This window comes from Nelumbo nucifera, chromosome 3 (genome assembly GCF_055504915.1).
Source record: "Nelumbo nucifera cultivar China Antique chromosome 3, China Antique-T2T, whole genome shotgun sequence".
NCBI classification, from domain to species: domain Eukaryota; kingdom Viridiplantae; phylum Streptophyta; class Magnoliopsida; order Proteales; family Nelumbonaceae; genus Nelumbo; species Nelumbo nucifera.
The window spans coordinates 86,055,408-86,073,779 of record NC_142651.1 but is presented as its reverse complement, the minus strand read 5'-3'; the positions used below and the strand labels follow the sequence as shown (position 1 = coordinate 86,073,779).

The 18,372-nt window shown below is 36.6% G+C and overlaps 1 protein-coding gene across 5 annotated transcripts; it reads left to right on the top strand.

Annotated features, from left to right (window-relative positions):
* Positions 1 to 1,370: 1,370 nt before the first annotated feature.
* On the top strand, positions 1,371 to 18,045 carry LARP6A (RNA-binding protein). Of its 5 annotated transcripts, none has more exons than XM_010259469.3 (12): positions 1,375 to 1,670; positions 5,049 to 5,130; positions 5,258 to 5,293; positions 10,816 to 10,910; positions 12,029 to 12,100; positions 12,182 to 12,261; positions 12,349 to 12,433; positions 16,484 to 16,531; positions 16,642 to 16,707; positions 16,789 to 16,920; positions 17,482 to 17,578; positions 17,708 to 18,045. In XM_010259469.3, the coding sequence occupies exons 1-12, from the start codon at positions 1,479 to 1,481 to the stop codon at positions 17,833 to 17,835; spliced, it is 1,113 nt and encodes a 370-aa protein (XP_010257771.1). In that variant the 5' UTR covers positions 1,375 to 1,478; the 3' UTR covers positions 17,836 to 18,045. The 5 variants fall into 5 exon arrangements, with proteins under 5 accessions (XP_088757604.1, XP_088757605.1, XP_010257771.1 ...); XM_010259468.3 differs by having other exon boundaries at positions 17,479 to 17,578; XM_088901478.1 differs by lacking the exon at positions 5,258 to 5,293 and having other exon boundaries at positions 1,371 to 1,670.
* Positions 18,046 to 18,372: the final 327 nt, after the last annotated feature.

Here is an 18,372-nt window from a genome sequence, read left to right as displayed (position 1 = left end):
CGATGAAATGGAGGCGGCAATCGATGGTGGAGATGGAGCGGTGGATGGCGTCGTTCTATGTTCTATTCATAGAAAAAGGAAAGGACGATGATAGTCCCCTTTCCAAATTTTCTTCCCCCCTTTTTTTTTGGTGAATACAACGGTTTCGTCGATAGAAAAAGATAACGAGAGTTTTCTTTTTTTTTTATATTAAAGGGTTGTGGGCCCCCATTTAAGGAGGACCCACAACAAATGTCAGAACTGTTGTCGCATTCAATTCAGAGGCAAACATAGTCTGCCTCTTCTCCTCCAGCCTCGATTTACCCCTGAGACACTGCTTTTGGAAGGAACAAATTGCTGGAAGTTGCGACGGAGTAGCACCGTTCTTACTCTATGCCTCGTATGCCCTTGGATTGTGGTATGCATCCTGGCCAGTGAAGCAGGGTATCTCTGATTTCTCAAAAAACAATCAAAGAGTGTTCATGGTCCTAATGGTGTCTGCCAATGGCGCGGCTGAGACGCTCACTCTCGCTCTTGACTTCATCAAGGGTGGTCGTGCCATGAGCTCAGTCTTCGACCTCCTAATTCTACACCTGCACCGGACAACCTAAAGGGGTAGTCGAATTCAAGCATGTCGATTTAGCGGATATGTAAGTCTTCTGAGACCTCAGCTTATGTGCCCAAGCGAACAAAACACTCGCCCTTGTTGGTCCAAGTGGGTGTGGCAGGAGCTCTGTTATTGCGCTTTTGCTGCAATCCTCGCAAGGCTAGGAAGTTGACGGAAGAAGAGAGATTGGGGGAGAGAGAGGGAGGACTTCAACGGAAGTCTGCCGTCGCTACTGTTCTTGTATGTGAGGTCAGGGAGGATGAACGGTGAAAGGTAGTATGGGAATTAAAAAATATTGCAATGGCAGATTTTAAAAGAATGCTAATAGAAGGGGGTCTTTGTCTCACGGTCATAGTGCAGGGTGGTCTTTGTCACAGACCCCATAATAAGGGGGGGTGTTTGTAATTTATCCTATTTTTAATTATTGATTTTTTGCATTTATTTTATGCACGGGCTTCTCAACTCGTTTCCATAAAAAATGCAAAATGAGAAGCAGCAATTTTATAACATCGCGGGCCTTTGTCCGTCACAAAACTTAAACACAGGTTACAGGGGTTAGCATTAGCAAATTGCAAATACAGGGGGCTTTATGGCCGGCCCATGGGCTCACCATTAAAATAAGCATCGGGTAACACAAGAGCTGGGCTCCCATGATGTCATCCTATCTTACACACGTGTTAGCACAGACTTGAATTCTTGTCGAAAAAATCAGCCTTTTCACTTCACACGTGCGGTCGATGTAATGGTCCTGTCCTCGGCTCGTCTATAAAAGGGAGATCCAGAGGATCTGAGAGAGGGCAGGAGAAAGAAAAGCGAAAAGAGGCGGGAAAAGGTTTTCCACAGCCGCTCCCCCTCATCTTCCCTCTTCCTCCTCCCTCCTGTCCTTGTTCAAATGGAAAGCCAAGGGATCTCCTCCGTCGATTGCCATTATCTTCCGGATGAAGAAGCCTTGCCCGTCGGATCACCGGATAATCTAGGGTTTCAAGGAGAAGATCTGCTGGATACAGCTGAAGCAGCTGATCCTTCCCCCCTTCCCGAGGCCGTCGTCCTCACCGATGATCTCCGAAACAAGATCATAAGACAGGTGACCCATGGTTTCCCTTCTTTTTTTTTCTACTACAGAAAATTTTGCTTCTTTATGTAGTTGTTTCTTGCTTTGATTTTTCTTCTTGCATTATTTTCTTCGTAAACGTTTGCTTATATTCGTGGATGCAAGAAACTATAATCTAGGAGCCATGTTGAGTCGTACGCAAAAGTAATGATTTTAAAAAATCTTTTTTTTTTTAAGATGAACTGATGAGGGAAAGTTCAAAGCCAAAGAAAGTTAAAAGGTTTAAAAAGGAAGAATTAGATAAATGTTAGAAAAAACTTAAATTTTCAATAGGAAAATAAACCCTTTTCCTAACTTTTCCTGGCGATTGGTTTTAAATTGAAAACAAGATTGACTTGTTTGAAAAATGTATGGGCGCTGTGACATTTGAATCTAGAGGACCAACCCTCTATTCAGAAAACGAATTAAAAGGAGGAATGACATTTTCTTACATTCACTCTTCACTGTTTTGGAAAGCGTTTGTTCTTCATAGCCAGTTTATGTGCAACCAAGACCGGGAAGCAGTAGTTTTCAGGAAATTGTTCTTTTCTTTTTCCTTCATTTTATGTTTAACTAGATGTAAAAAAATTGCAAAACTTATCCTATTTACGTGTTTTGTACTTTGGAGCTTCGTTTTTTCTTGGATACTTGTTCTGCTATCCCTTTCTTATGTGGTAGTAGAAACAAACCCTTCTTCATTTTTGAATACTGCATTTTCGAATTGAATATTCTTAAGAAGTCTGATTTCCATGTCTTACAAATTTACCAACATGCAACTGAAGGCGCCATATGTCACATGAATTGATCTTCTTTTGCTAAGTCTATCGTGTAGGACTAGAAAGAGAAAGTCCATTAAGTTGTACGTGGTTGGTAAAGAGGGGGGAATTAATAACATGGATTATAAAAGAAAGATTCATATTGGAGGATGGGTACAAGGATAAATAAAACAAATCAGAATAAGAAGAGGGAAGAAAGTAGAGCAAGACCATACCTTTAAAGAGAGAGAGAGAGAGAGAGAGATTAGAATTACTCGGAGGAGGACTCAACTATCATATATTGTTAGAACGTAACTTTTATTCATCAAATCAACTCTGATATAGGGATGTAATCTTCTTTTTACAGAAACCAATTTCAACTAGGAAACTTGCTGGTAAAAAAAATCAACTAGGAAACTGATAAAGATACAGCTTAAAAATTTTTTAAAGCTAAGTCAAAAACATGGGGACACTCTGTAAGGATTTAAACTCCTAAGTAACTCTATAAGCCTCTACAAATCCTAGTACAACTAAACAAGCAGGTAACAACTCTAAAGTTGACACTAAAAGAAAACAAAAAAAAAACTTAAATACCATCCTCCTATATGGGCACTCACTAAAATGGCCATTTCTTACTCTTTCCCCCAAAATATATTAGGTTTGCAAGATATTAGTCTTTCTAGATGTTTTTTTAATGAAAAAGGTAAAATATGATTGTATTACTTTGTCAAGATATGTAAAAACGTCCTTTGTTCAAAGAGTTTCTGTACATATTAACAATAAGCGGTGCAGGACTACCAAAACAGTCAACACTCAAAAAAGAAGAGCTACATTCTCCTCTAAACGCTCTACGAGTGGAAACCCAGGTTCTAAGACACTCAATAGAAGATTAATCTCAGTCTCCACAGGATATGAGTGGAAATCCAGCATTTTGCTTTTCTTGTTCATCTCATTGATATGGCATTCCAAGAATAAGGTATGGTCGTATGGACTGAAGCTGGGGGGCACCATTGATGCATGATGGCCTACAAGACATGATGCTAGATTCTACATGAGAACCTGCAATGAAGAAATAGGTGGCTGGATGTCTCAGTTTCCTGTTCACATGGGCTAGGTAGCCCAAAGGGCTGGCCTGGCCGGACCCGACAATATTACGTATAATAAAAATCATCATCATCACCATCTATGCCTTATCCCAACCATATGGGGTCTGGCTACATGAATCCTGTCTTGCCAAATTATTCTATTTAAATCTATATTCACAGTTGGTGCTATTCTATGTATGTGGCCAAACCATCTTAGTCCATTCTCTCACATTTTATCACTTATTGGAGGTACTCCTAGGTTCCCTAATCCTATCCTTTTTATTTTTTTCACTCATTCATCATAGCATTCGTATTTCTTCCATGTTCATTTTTTGGGCATGTTTCTTGGCTAGCCAACACTCCTCCATACAACATAGCTGGCCTCACAATTGTTTTGTAGAATTTTTCCTTTTAATCTATGTGGTGTTTGCCTATCACATAAAAGTCCAAATGCACCCCACCATTTTGCCCTTGCTCTAATTCTTTGGGTCACATCCTCCTCAATTTCTCCCTTACGAATTATTGAACCAAGGTACCAGAAATAGTCATGTTGAGTTATCTCTTGGTCTCCAATCCTAAGTGTATCTTGATTTACATTCCTATTATTACTAAATTTACATGTCATATATTCTATTTTAGTCCATATTTTAAAACCTCTTGTTTCTAAGGCATTTTCCCATAAGCTTGATTTTGCATTTAGTCCTTCACTAGTTTTATCAATTAAGACAATGTATCCGCAAACACCATGCACTATGGAACTTTTTCCTGGATATGTTTAGTTAATTCATCTAGGACCAATGCAATTAGATAAGGGCTAACTGCTGAGCCTTGGTGATGACCCATGCTAAGTAACTGTAAAATTTGAAGTTTCTCCCACTGGTGTTCTAACATTGCTTGTTGCCCCCTCATACATATCCTTAATTAAGTCTATATACCTATTTTGAACCCCTTTCTTTTCCAAGACCCACCATATTATTTCTTTATGATCTCTATCATATGCCTTTTCTGGATCAATTTACACCATATGTAGACCTTTCTTCTTCTTTTGGATAAGTTAAAATGTGTTTAACAAGATTTGAACCCATGACCTCTTATTTTCATATATGTCAATTGCCTCAAAAGAAATCTCTGAAACACTTGTTCAATTGCATACAATAAAAAATATATGAATAATATAGAATGAATATATATTGATATATAATATGTTGAGTTTATTAAATTACAGCATAAATAGGACTCTAAGACTCTTTATGTCCAAACTGGGCTTCAAGCTTGGGCTCAAGATCTAGGGCCTGGATATTTTCTGTTGATAAAGAGGCAAAGCCTGGCCTGGCCCAAAAAACATGTCTACCTCCTGCCCAGATTCTCCTTAGTCAATGGCTCAATGCATAATCAACATTATAGTCAGACTGACCTGTCTTCATGGTTACTGTTTCTGTATCAGCAAGATGTTATTCCATTATATAAGCATCTTTGTTGAAAGTTCCAAAGCAGTTATGATAGTTTTAATTTATAGGATTGATCTTGTGCAGGTTGAATATTACTTTAGTGACGGAAATCTACCTACAGATAAGTTCCTGATGAGCCATGTTAAGAAAGACAAGGAAGGGTTTGGTAAGTGCTGATCATCCTTCCTACTTTGGGTTCTTTGTTTGGTTGGATTCTTTATCTATTACCCTGAAGCTTTTGTATCTTTAACTAATCAGAACTCTTATTAATTTAAGAATCTCGTGGATGCAAGATGATGATACTGCAATAATTGGATGCACGATAATGGGTATGGCATTTTCTTTGCTGTAGTTGGGGGCTTGAATCTTTGTTTCTGCTGGGATGATAGGGGATTGTGGGTGTGATGTCTGGTTTTTGATTGTGGTCTTTGGAAATTAGTATGCTTCTGTTGTGTTTCCTCTATCAGGTAACTTCTGGTCACCTTTCTTGTTTATTTCTTTTTCTTTTAGTGCCCAAAAAATACTGCAATAAAACCCTTTCCAAAACATCAAATGAGAGCTAACCAAACATCTTGTACTCCCTCAAACATGCACACACACCAAGAGAATACAAACACTATTCCAGGGGCTATGGCCCCACTACAAGTCTTGCCTATTAACATTCTTCCTAACTAGTAAATCTTCCAGGCATTTTCTGGTCTATGGACCCAATTGAATCAGGAGTTTTTTTTTTGGATAAAAAACTTCCATGATCCTGGTTCCCTATTCCCATCCACTTAATGATGACTTGTGAAACTTGTACCACTTGGAGTAACCAGCTGCAGTCCATAGACTCCATACACTAGGAAGAAAAGTTCAGACCGAATGGAATTTCAATGCTTAATGAGATCTGAAAAGACTATTAAAATGTCTCCTTTGGTGATTGCTCAGATTTGTAAAACTGCAGCTGTCAGGATACCTGTTGTATTGTGTGTGATGAGGATGATGCAACATACGGTTATTCTCTGATAATAGTATATGGAGAAAGCACCTTCAATTCCTGCATAGGGGTCTTAGAATAGCTGCTCTTATATATCTTCACTGATTTTTTTCCTTCTTAGTTGTGAAAAGGGTCTACTTGCTATTCATAAAAAAAGGGCCTACTTGCTTGTGCAGTATGTATAATAAGGAAGGCTATCTTCTAAGTTCTAGCCCATTGTTGAAATGTTGTCTCAATCAGTGTTTTAAAAGGTGTGGGAGGCGTATGCCCGGAGACATGCCTCCAAGCTAGGTACCCCCAAAACATCCTGAGGTGTATGCTAGAGGCATTGACACCTCTGAAGCGTACACCTCATACTTTTTTCGTGAGGTGTTCTGGAGGCATATGCCTCCGCTTCCACAAGAACCCCCTTTCAACTAATACTATGCATCTTCATTCTTCTTAATATTAGAAGATTTTTATTAAAAATAAAGAACAATGAGATCGTCCTTCCTCTTCCTCCTTATCCTCCTCCTTAAGGAGGCTTACACCTCTTACGTTTTGAACTATGCCTCATGCCTCTAGGTAGTGGAATGTCTTGTCTCACATCTCTGCATTCTAAAACATTGCTCTCAATAGATTCTATATGTGTGAACAATTATTTAACCATCTTGGTCTTTGAACATTGATTTCTAAATAAAAAAACGAATCTGATCCAATTATATATGATTTTTCCAAACCCTGGAAGTTTTTGTAATGGCATATTGGCATTCTAGGAACTTGGTGTTTGGATTGTCTTAACCCAGTATCATATACAATTGTCTCTCCAAGTCTGTAGAGACTTAACTATATTTTTGATTCTAATCTTTAGGAACTTACATTTTATTGTTCAAATTTTTGCTAGCAATCTTTTCTTATTGTTTTGATTTTTTTATTAGTGCCTGCTTTCTGAAATTTCATTTTCACATCAGAATGTCTAATATGCATAAAGGCATTGCTTTTTTACCTCGAGTCATTATCATCGTAGATGACCATGAGGAGGCTGTGTGGCAGATCCTGTGTACGATGTTTGCCCAGCTTACTGCTGCAGGTAGCTCGTATGACAGGATATGATGTTTACCTTACTCATCTGAGTGTCATCTTCCCAAGTTATTATGCATATTGTAGCAGTATATTGATACTTGTAAGTTCTGGATATGGACTATGTTTTTGTTGTTGATCCAAGTCTGCCTAGGCAAGAATAGAAATGAAGAAGATGATGAGTTTAAGCAGGTACTTATGATGGGTTGCCCTTACTAGATGTTTCTCCTGGTGCAGCAAAATTTTGTTGTGCTGAGCTTCTAGGGATGGAACCTGGATGACTATGCAACCATCTGCTGACTGATTCTTTCTCTATTTATTTCATTTCTTTTCATAGTTATGAAATGTTTTCTGTTTGCCTTTTTTTATGCATTCCTATGCTGATTTATTTGTTTTTTGTCTATTACCTAGTTTCATATGAGAATTATTACTTATTGGTAGGGATGGCAATTTTCCATGTAGAAATGGGGCATCGCCTTGCCCCACCCCAAATTGGGACAGGGAAAAAATTTTTGCCCCAAATCAGGGATGGGGTGGGGATGGAGTTTGCGTATAATTCCCTGAATCTGTCCTAAATCCAATGGTAAATTAGTAAAATGCCCCTAGATTTAATTATAATTTCTAAAATACCCTTGAGTTCCCCCCAAGTTCTTAAAACCCTACAATCCCAGATTCCATTTCTAAAGTACCCCAAATTATCATAATCTAATCCCAAATTCCCATAATCCTATTTCTTAAATACCCCCAAATTAGATGTGTTTGTAGGTGGATGCCTGACGGGGAGTGGGTGCCTTACCTCGAACCTGCCCTGTTGCCATTCCTATTTATTAGTTTCCACTTTCTAGGTTTTAATGTTTATAGATAAGAAAATACTTTCAACACAATACTTTGTAGGTTTTAATCTCTTTTACATTCATATTTATTTTTAGTGAAAATCCATAAACCTCACTTCGGTTTCTAGAAAATGCTTATGAGTTAGTGGACGTTCTTGCAGTTCAATGTTAAATATCTCTTATATGTGTGTAGTGATCTTCCTCTCTCTCTCTCTCTCATTCACACACAGTACACACATGAAGAATGGAGTATGCCATGTTTCTTCATGGTAAATGTCCTATCCTTTTGGTGTAATCATCACATTATATCCTTTTTAGATGAACTAAGGAGGGTAACGAGTTCTGTCATTTCCATCTTCCAAGGTTCTTTTGTTTGCAAGTAGTTCATCCATGACAATGTTTTTGTAACCAATGAGCTTATTGATTCAAGGTCACATAAACTAGGATTTTCTAGATTACATGTTGAGCGGATTGCACTTTGGCCAGAAGTGGAGGAATTGAATGAAAGTTTGTGTTACTGCTCCTAGTTTTTCAATCCTTGTCAATGGGGCAGCCAAAGACAGGTTCAAAAGTTAGAGGGGGCATAGACAAGGTGACCCACTGTCATTACTTTTTTTGATAGCCATGGAGGGGGATTGAGTAAAATGGCATCTATCAAAAAAAAAAAAAAGAGGGCTTGAGTAAAATGTTAGAGCAAGTCTTGGAGCTAGGACTGATTGAAGGTTTTGAGGTTTGTCCTGGTGGTTCAAAGATCACTTAGCTGCAGTTTGCTGATGACACTCTTTTTTTGTGAGGCTTCTTCAGATCAGGTTCTTAATCTTTGGTTCTTCCTTTGCTGGTTTGAAGTGGTTTCATGTTTGAAAGTCAATTTCTCTAAAAGTGAGATGCTACCAGTTGGGAATTCAAGCAGTATCTGGATTCTTGGAGACTCCAAAAGGGGAAAGCTGGTTTTAGTAAAGAGTGTTCTGGCCAGTCTTTCTAATTATTTCATGTCTCTTTAATTCCATCTGAGGTGGCATCGAAAATAGGAAAAAAGATGAGGGATTTTCTGTGGCTAGGGTGTAAGGATTCCTCTAAATACCATTTGGTGAACCGGGATTATCCGTAAACCTATCTCTCAAGGAGGGCTGAGGATTAGAAAGGTGAAAAATAAACCCAAGGAATTATGGAGAGTTTTAATTGCTGAAAAATATGCCATCAGTGATAATGGGTGGGACATAGATGGTTTGCTTCTGCCTTATGGGTGTAGCCTCTGGAAAGGCATCTACAGAGCTTACCTTCACTTCACCAAGGGCATATCTTATAAAGTTGTGAATGGTAGAAGACTGAGGTATTGTTTGGACCCCTGGTGCGGTGATACTGCTCTAAAAGCAAGGTTTCCTTCTTTGTTTGCTGTAGCTGAGGATATTCAGATTTCTGTTGCTGATTGCCTTGCACAGGAGGGTAATATAGTTTAGTCTGGTTCCCTGTTTTCAGAAGGAATTTTAATGACTGGGAGCTGGACCAGGTGGTAGAACTCCTTTCTTTGCTTCAGAATCAGCACCCAGACCTGCAATCTGAGGATTCTAGATGCTGGAAACGGGCAAATTCGGGTAGCTTTTCACTCAAATCTTTCTATCTGGGGCTACCTGGAGATGTCCCCTAGCCTTTCCCATTCTCAAGGCCATTTGGTAAGTTGTAGCTCCCCTGAAAGTCAAGTTCTTGTGGGTGGTTGCAAAGGGGAAGTGCCTCACCAAGGAGATGTTAGTGAGGAAAGGTTTCACCTTGCCAAACTTGCTTTGTCCTTTGTGCAATTTGCATTCTGAGTCTTCAAATCACCTGTTCATTCACTGTAATTTCACACTAGTGTTGTGGCAGCATTTTCTCAGAGCAGTTAATCTGAGCTGGTGCTGGCTGGAGTCAGTCTCTTCCTTGTTATCTGGGTGGAGAGTCCCATGCATGTCCAAAGAAGGAAAGCAAGTGTGTTCTGTTATTCCCTCTGCAGTTTTGTGGGTGATCTGGTTGGAAAGGAACAGTAGGGTCTTTGAGCAAAAAGCTAAGACTCAGGCTGGGGTAATTAATTTCATAGTGGGAGCTTCGTAGCTGGTTATCCTTGTCTGATGTTTTTAGAGATGCTTCTTGTTCTGATTCTTTTTTTGATGGTGGATTTCTTTGAGGGGTTGTAATTCTGATTTTTTTTGTACAGAACCTTATACTGTTGATATTAATAGAATACTTTACCTCTTAAAAAATGAAACACACCGGTTCTTCAGTTCTTGAGAATTTTGAAGATTGGTTGAAACAGAGGAGGGGCAATTCTATGTGTATCCACTTGTAATCTGCAATGGTTTACCGTATGTTTTGTGCTTGTGCTGTTGCCAATTCTCATAGCATGCTCCCCGTTCCCCTTGGAGTTTGCATCTGCATGTATGTAGGCACTGCTGTCTATTTAGTCATAATTATTTGTTATTACAGGTGAAGAGTTTCACCAGGTTGATTAGTTGGAGTTGATGTACATCATAGATGGCATGCTCACTTTAATAAGAATTTTGGTTGAGTTTGATTGATGGTGCAAAATTTCACTTGTATGTCCTAGTTTGTATAATTATGCAATGCAGCATTTACAGATCAGGTTTACTTTTCATTCTTCATCCATTTTATGAGAACCTGCCAAAAATCTTAGCAGGCTTCTTAGAAATTCTACACAACTATATTGGGTTTTGTCCTCATAAAATAAGCTGCTTAACTGCCCAAATATCCTAATGATTCAGTTGCAATTAAATTTGGCTATCCAATGTATTATTTAATTGTTAGCATCTGTATTTCTATTAGACAATTGTCTTGTCAGCTGCATCTTCCATTTCACCATTACAGATCATGTTTCTTCATGTTTCGAGTCATGGGATATAAGTGCCCGAGTTGTTCTGTGTTCTGTTAGAAGTTTTCTAGATAATCTTTGTTTTAGTGATCCTACAATTGCATGGTATTTTGCCTCTTGCAGTTCCTATTGCTGTTATTGCATCTTTTAGGAAAATGAAAAAGCTGGTTCGTGACAATTCTTTGATAGTGGCTGCACTCAAGGAATCGACTCAGCTTGTAATTTTTCCCTTCCTCTCCTCTCTCTATTTCTCTGATTGGTAACTGTTCATTTATTAGTTGAGATGAGAAGATTAGTGTACATCTTAGTGCCAAGCACTCCAAGAGCATTCTTAGGTTTCATCAGACACCCTACCCATAAGCAATCTTCCTACATGTTGAATGCTAGATAATATTTTTTAAGCGGCGGTTTGGATTTTGCAACAGCTTTTGAGTTACCTTTCACAAATCACAACTTGCTGACCTGCTGTGCTGTGCCCAAAAAAGAAAGAAAAAAAGAAGAATTACGACCTCTATGGAGGTTCAGGCATATACACTCAATACCCAAAAAAAACCTGACTTGTTTCTTTCTTTTGGGAGAATCTTATAAAGTGTCTGGTTCTGTTCCTCACACCAATCTCACAGCATGTTTCAGCTGAACATCGGGAACATCTCCCATACTTGTATGTTACCAGTGATTTAAAAGGCGTGCCTAGGCACACAGGTGAGGTGCATTTTTAGGGGCTTGTTTGGGCTTCCTCAAGGGGCGTGGCACAAAGGCAGCTCGTAGAATCAGGAATGTAACATGTTTTACATCACATTAGCTACTTGACGTAATGTGATTGAGGGAAAAAGTGATTGTGGGTTTTACATGCTTGAAAATGTTTCATATGTTTGATTTTGTTTTTAAATTCTCATTTCAATATGCTTTACATGTTATGTTTATTCTAATTTTACATAATAGGTTTTTTACTTTTTAAAACATTTATTTTAAAATTTAAGTTTATATGTCTTATTAATATTATGTTTATATTTTATATTTTTTGCATCTTTTTTTGAATTATTTGTTTTTTTTGAATTTTCTGACATTTTTTTATTTTTGTGCGTTGCTTCAAAAAGGCATGTGCCTCGGGCACAAATTGACCTCTGCGCCTTTTTTGTGCCTTTCACTTTTAAAACACTGGTTATTATTTTTGGGATATGTTCCCAAATCCCAAATACAAGGTGGGATGTGGTTGTGAGGAGCAAATCCCAGTTTTCTTATAAAACCTTGTATTTTATTTTATTTTTTTTGTGTTTCCTATGTATTTCTCTTTCACGTGCATAAACACACAAATTTCTTGTACCTTCAAATGCAGGTTGTGAGTTCAGATGGAAAGAAGGTGAAGCGGATTCATCCACTGCCAGTAACTGAGGTCAAGGATGCTGAGGTATTTATTTCAGTCAACCTGAATTTTTAGAAACTTGCTTATTGGATAGTTTGTTTCTAGCATCTAATTTGTGAACTCTAGCAATGCACTGTTTTGGTAGAGAATTTGCCAAAGAGTTACACTACTGAGAACATTCAGAGGATATTTGGCGGTGCTGGAAAGTATGCATTTATCATGATGTCAAATCTTTAATTTATGCTTTATGGTTAAAACATTTTGACATTTTACCATGCTTTATGAGTTTTCAGTATAAAGAATATTTATATCCGTGATCCACATGCCATGGAAGGGCCCAAAAAAGTCAGCATGGCTGAGAAGTTGATAAGTGGTAAGGTAAGGATATAGATTTGGTACATGCCTGAGCGTTTTTTCTTGAAAAATTTCTTGCTTGCATTTCCTTTTTATCTGATCAAGCTTTCTATATTTTTATTTAGTGAACCATAGGTTGTATAAAATTATGTGTCACAAGTTTAAAAAGATAGTTTGACCAGATCATAAATAGAGAGTTTTATATACATAATTAGCGGGGGACCCGTTTCATGCATATTTTGGGTTTTTGTTTTTAAATAATTAATAATTATTTATATTTTGGGTTCAATTATGACATGAGAAAGATATGATATCTGAAAAATTTTTGACCAATCAACTGGTATCATAAAACATGGTAGCCAATCAGGTGTCAGTTATCAAAGTTAATGGGTGGATTTTGATTCGTAACTCATCCGGTGTCATATCTTTTCTTCATAGTAGATTTTCCATTATATTTTATATACTACTTTTAATAATTTTTTACAATAAAAAATAATAATAATTAATTTCAGCTAGGGTTGTTCACCAAACTGATGAAACCAACAAGTTGATCGGTTTTCTAGTATTTCCAGTCTGCTTTGATTCAACAATTTCCCAACATGACTAGGTTGGATTAGTTTTGCTTTGGCCATTTGTAAATCGACCAAAATCGAATGACCCGACCATAGATATATTAACATTTTATATTTTTAATTTAATTTTTTTTAATATGGGAAAGTGGGAAAATTATTAATTGAAATAAGTGAATTTAATTATTTACAATATTATTTAGTTATTTAAATAATATCATTATTTAAACTTTAAAATTTAATTATTTATTGAATTTAATTATCCATAAAGTTATAATTTATACTATTATTACATAATTTCGTTATTAATTTTGTAAAATATTAAATTACTATTAATTTGAATATTATGTTATAATTATTTTTCTAGTTTTAAGAAATTTTCTAAACTTATTACATAATTTAATTATTTTAGCTACTTAAAATCTATTTATGTTAAATATTTTGTTAGCTATTATATTTAGTTATTTAAATAATATATAAAATATTTAAAATTTTTTGTTATTTGAATTTTATTTATTTGAAAGTTATTACATAATATTAGATATTATGTTATATAATTATTTATCTATTTTTAATATATATTTTCTTATTTAAGATATTTAGTTATTGAAAGATTTAAATAATATTTTATTTTTTATTATTAAATTTTTATTATTTGAATAAAATTTAAATTGAATAATCCTGAAAACCGTAATTTATATTTATATTGTTAGTACATAATTTGTGATGAATTTTGTAAAATATAGAATTATTAATAATATGAATATTATTAAAACTATTGTTATTTTTTTGTATTTTTTATGAATATTTTGAAATTATTATATAATGTAGTTAGAATATTTAAATAATTCTTAATTTTTTTAATTCAGACTTTCTTTAGATAGGTATAGATTAAAAGTGGGGGAGAGGATAAATAGGAATTAGAGATAATTTAAGAGAAAGTGGGGGATAGTAGGAGAGAGAACTTTTGGGTAATTTATGTGGAAGAAGAGCATCTCATTGGGTGTTCAAAAATGACATGGAATAAAAAAATAAAAGATTCAAAAAAAGTAGAGTTTCTAGACTACAGTGTTTTAGTGTGTGTGTGTATGTGTGTAGAGAGTGAGAGAGAGGAGGGGAGGGCTATTGTTCTTTTATTGGGGCGAATACTGAAACTACCATTTTTATGGTGCAGGGCCATGTTTGAAGAGTAAAAGCAATTTTGATAACTTTTCACATGGGTATTGGTGCCTGATATGTTGGATATCCTGTTTTTAATTTCACTTTTTTTAATTTTATAGGTGTTTGAGGGTCCACAGACTTTTTGAGCTTTGAAATTTTTAAAAAGCTTTTATATTGGTGTATCCAAGCATATCTGTATGCACCGATATGGATATGATATGCCTCATACGATACAGGGTGTATCGTATCAATATTTTAACCCTTGGGTGTAGTCAAGGCTTCTAGCTAATACCTGTATTATTTTTTTATGGTATACTGTATACATAGGTGTTTTAACCTAGGCAAATCATTTCATTGGTATCGAAAATTACATATGTTTATTGAGAATTAAATAGTGAGCTACTAAAATGTTACACAAACTTCAAACTTTGTAAAAGCTTTTTCACTTGTTATGGAAATGGATTCTCTAGTTTTTTAACTTTTTAATTGGTGCAATCATTCTTAATTGAGATGATAAGTAAGGGGATTTATGTTGATGACATAATCCCTAGGAATAGAAGAACCATCTAAACAATGTCTGTGATGTTAAAATAGAAGTAACTGAATGGTTGTAGCGCTTGCTCCATTTCTGCTATATGTTCTTCTACATTTGTTGTTTTATCTTCTTTTTGATAGTAAAATAAAAATTTATCAAGAGATAGAAGATGTTGCAAGAAATGTGACAAGAAGTCGCCCAAGAGAATAAATAAACAACCCTTTACACATAAACCAAAAGAACCTCTCCAATGAACATAATCACCAAACCAGAAGAAAGATTGAATACATCTGACTAGACCTAGACAAGACAAACAGCACCTCAAAACCCAAAGCCTAAAACTTCAACACTAAACTCATTCACTTAATCAAACTAACGTAAACCTCACCAACCTCCCAAGCAATTGATAAAGGCTCACAATAGATGAACATTGGACTCCAAATTAACACCACACAAAACTTGGCTCAATTGCTCATCTTCTTCCATGGCTTGAATAAGAATCTCTTTACTTTTTTTTAATAACTTTATTTGTTTTCTTCACCTTTTTGTTAGGCCCAACCCCAAATAAACCCCCTTTCAACCTGGCAAAAACTTTTGAAACCCGAATAACAGGATTTTTTTTAACTTATGAAGCGTCTTATTGTGTTAGGAATCTTTTGTAAACCCTTCAGGTCCGTAGAACCAACGCCGATCTTCTCTAATTCCAAGACCACATTCTTCTCATATTTCGTATTTTCAACCACCTCATCACCCTTTTTGTCAACATTCTCAACGACTCCAGATGATTGCAGTCTATCTTGAACCATCTCTACCCCTGAATTAAAACCACCTGCATCATGATCCAATATTATTTTTCTCATGCCTCTTCTCCAACTCTTTAAACACCTCCATTGCGAACTTTGTGTGCCCAAAAGAAATTGTCCCAATGTTTTACTTATCTCCACTTTTGTATTCACAACTTCCTCATTATCAATCTGGCTTTCAATTGAGTGTGTTTTATCAATAACCACTTATTCCGAATGATCACCCTCTCCTTAGAATCTACCTCGTCTTATCCATCACCATTTAGGTTTATTTCTGTATTTTTTTCCACTTGTAAACTTTTACATATCTCCGTTGCTAAACTCATCCTTCTTGACCACATGTTCCCCCACAACTTCAATCTTCTGTCCTCAAGATTCCAACATTACTATTTTCCCCAATTTTCAATTGAGTGTGTTTTGCCAATAACCACTTCTTCTGAATAATCACCTCCTCCTTAGAATCTACCTTGTCTTATCCATCACCATTTAAAGGTTTATTTCTGTATTTTTTTTCCACTTGTAAACTTTTACATTTGCAACATCTCTGTTGCTAAACTCATCCTTCGTGACCACCTCTCCCCCCACAATTTCTTCAACCTTCCTTGTTTCTTCTGTCCTCAAGACTCCAACATTGCTATTTTCCCCAATTTTTTCCATTGTAGTCACATCTGCCCCTTGTTGGACCATCCCTTCTCATAATCTCATTGCCACCCTTACTCCCCTTTCTCTCCCCAAAACTTCTTGAATCCCACTATCAAAGCTCCCTGAGATCCATCCCCTAACCTCATCACCTTCTCTCCTCCCCTCAAATGGATCTTCTTGAATCCCACAACCTTATAAATTCTTCTCGAACAATACCCTGCCATTTGATTTTTAAAGTAGATTTATGCATGTCCTTGAGCATATATCCAATTGAAAGAAGTTTGTAATACCTAGTATGGATTGAATTTCTGATTTCTTGCATCTTGCTGTGCAAATTAATTTGTCTTTTCATTATTTTTTATAGATATATGCTCTTGTGGAGTATGAGACAGTGGAGGCAGCTGAGAAAGCTGTGAGTGCCAATCTCTTCCCTCATTTGCTTGTGCTTTTATCTTGTAATATGTATTATCTAGATGTTTTACTCTAATAGCAGACAACCTTGTGCTTTTGGTTATTTGTCAGGTGGCAACCCTAAATGATGAGAATAATTGGAGAAGTGGAATGCGGGTTAAACTTCTCAAGCGAATGGTAAAACTAACAAGAGCAGCTTTTCTTCTTTCTTCATGACAATTTGAGGTTTCAGCCCTACTCAACAATTTTTTTATTCAGGGTAAGTTTGGGCTGTCAAAGAAAAATGTTAAAGCAGCTGTCTCTGAGAAGAATAACAATGTACCAGCATCTGAAGCTGCTGGTGATGAGAACCCTAAAACTGGTCACCTTGAGGAGACACATGAACCAGAGGTAAACTTCCTCTGATTTTTACCAGTTACAGGTTATTTGCTCTCAAAGTTCGATTTCATTGTCTCTTTGTTTATCTCCTCTTGATTGGCTGTTGGTTTTAAGTGGTGACCAATCCATGCAATAATTTTAGGGAGAATGACGGTTCAGCCCAGGGTCAATTTTTAGGCCCAAAGTACAATTGGGGTGGGTGCCAGTTAGGAATTGATGCCAATTCACGGGCGGGCATTGGTGTGTAGAGTGGGGGTTTTTGACATTTTGAATGCTTATACCTCTGCAGTGGAAATCAGAAATCTGCATTGGGCCTGTCCTCCAATAATTTTATCATAAGAAATTACGTTGTGAAATCAGTATCTCTAGAAAGTGGATAATTTTATTTTGTAATTTTTACTTTAATTTGTTAATGATATATAGTATCTTAATTCAATCTAATCTGACACTCCAAAATGGAAAATAAGTAAAAATAAGGAACACTATTCTTTAACTAATCTGGAAGAATAACATGATCTGAATGGTGAACTTGTGTGCACATTTTTTTTTCTGCTGAATTGTTTTTAATAGCAGTATGCGGGGGGGCACTCACCAACTGAGAAGACTGGACGAAGAGGTCGAAACCGCGGCCGATTTAGAGGTCACAAACATCATAGCACTAATGGATTGGGTACTTAAAATTCTTCTTTTTTTTTGGCTTTGGCATGTTTAGCTTTTTGATGTTGGGATTAGTTGCATATCATGATAAAAAGGGTCTTGTTCAAAGTCATATTCTGAACACCTAGATCCGTTTTTCCAGGGCATGGAACCTTGCACTCTGGTGCTGGTATTAAATGTTCGAATCCACCTCGTGTTCCAAGAATGCCTGATGGAACAAGGGGTTTCACAATGGGACGAGGTCGGCCACCTGTCTCCACTCAAAATTAACACATGATTTGGCGATGTTCCCTTCCGGAAACTTTAGATCACTCCAATGGTATTCTACTTCTAGGTTGGAGTGATGTGTGAAAGCTGTGTAGGGGTTGCAATCAATAACCTCACAAATTTAACTTGGTTTTTGTACAAATGGGGCTCCATGCAAATGCAATCATCCTACAGACTACAGTTACACAATTGAATTTTCTTCCTGTTCTATAAGCCCCAAATGAGTTTGGTTTAACGATACACAATTGATAGTAGTGTGAACCAAGGTTCAAAATATTGATATGCCCGATACGCCAGTAGGGGTGTATCGGGCATTTCGATACTCATTTATTTTCCGTTTTTTATATTTTTTTTCAAAACTGGTTCAGGGGAGCTGGTCTAGGACCCCTATATCCCCTGAACCGGTCAGACCCCCGATACACCCACTGTAGGGTTATATCGGAAGGGTCCCTGAATGATACATATCTGTCAAAACGGAAGGATACTTTGAAGTTTGAACCTTGGTGTGAACTGTCAAGTAGTTTTTTTCCCGATTTCAAA

Bases quoted from the DNA above. Each gene is read 5' to 3' on its own strand.
- LARP6A (XM_010259468.3), top strand. From the start codon at position 1,479: ATGGAAAGCCAAGGGATCTCCTCCGTCGATTGCCATTATCTTCCGGAT. The intron at 16,532-16,641 runs GTGAGTGCCAAT...GTTATTTGTCAG, and splicing joins TGGAGGCAGCTGAGAAAGCT to GTGGCAACCCTAAATGATGA. The intron at 16,921-17,478 runs GTAAACTTCCTC...TGTTTTTAATAG, and splicing joins AGGAGACACATGAACCAGAG to CAGTATGCGGGGGGGCACTC.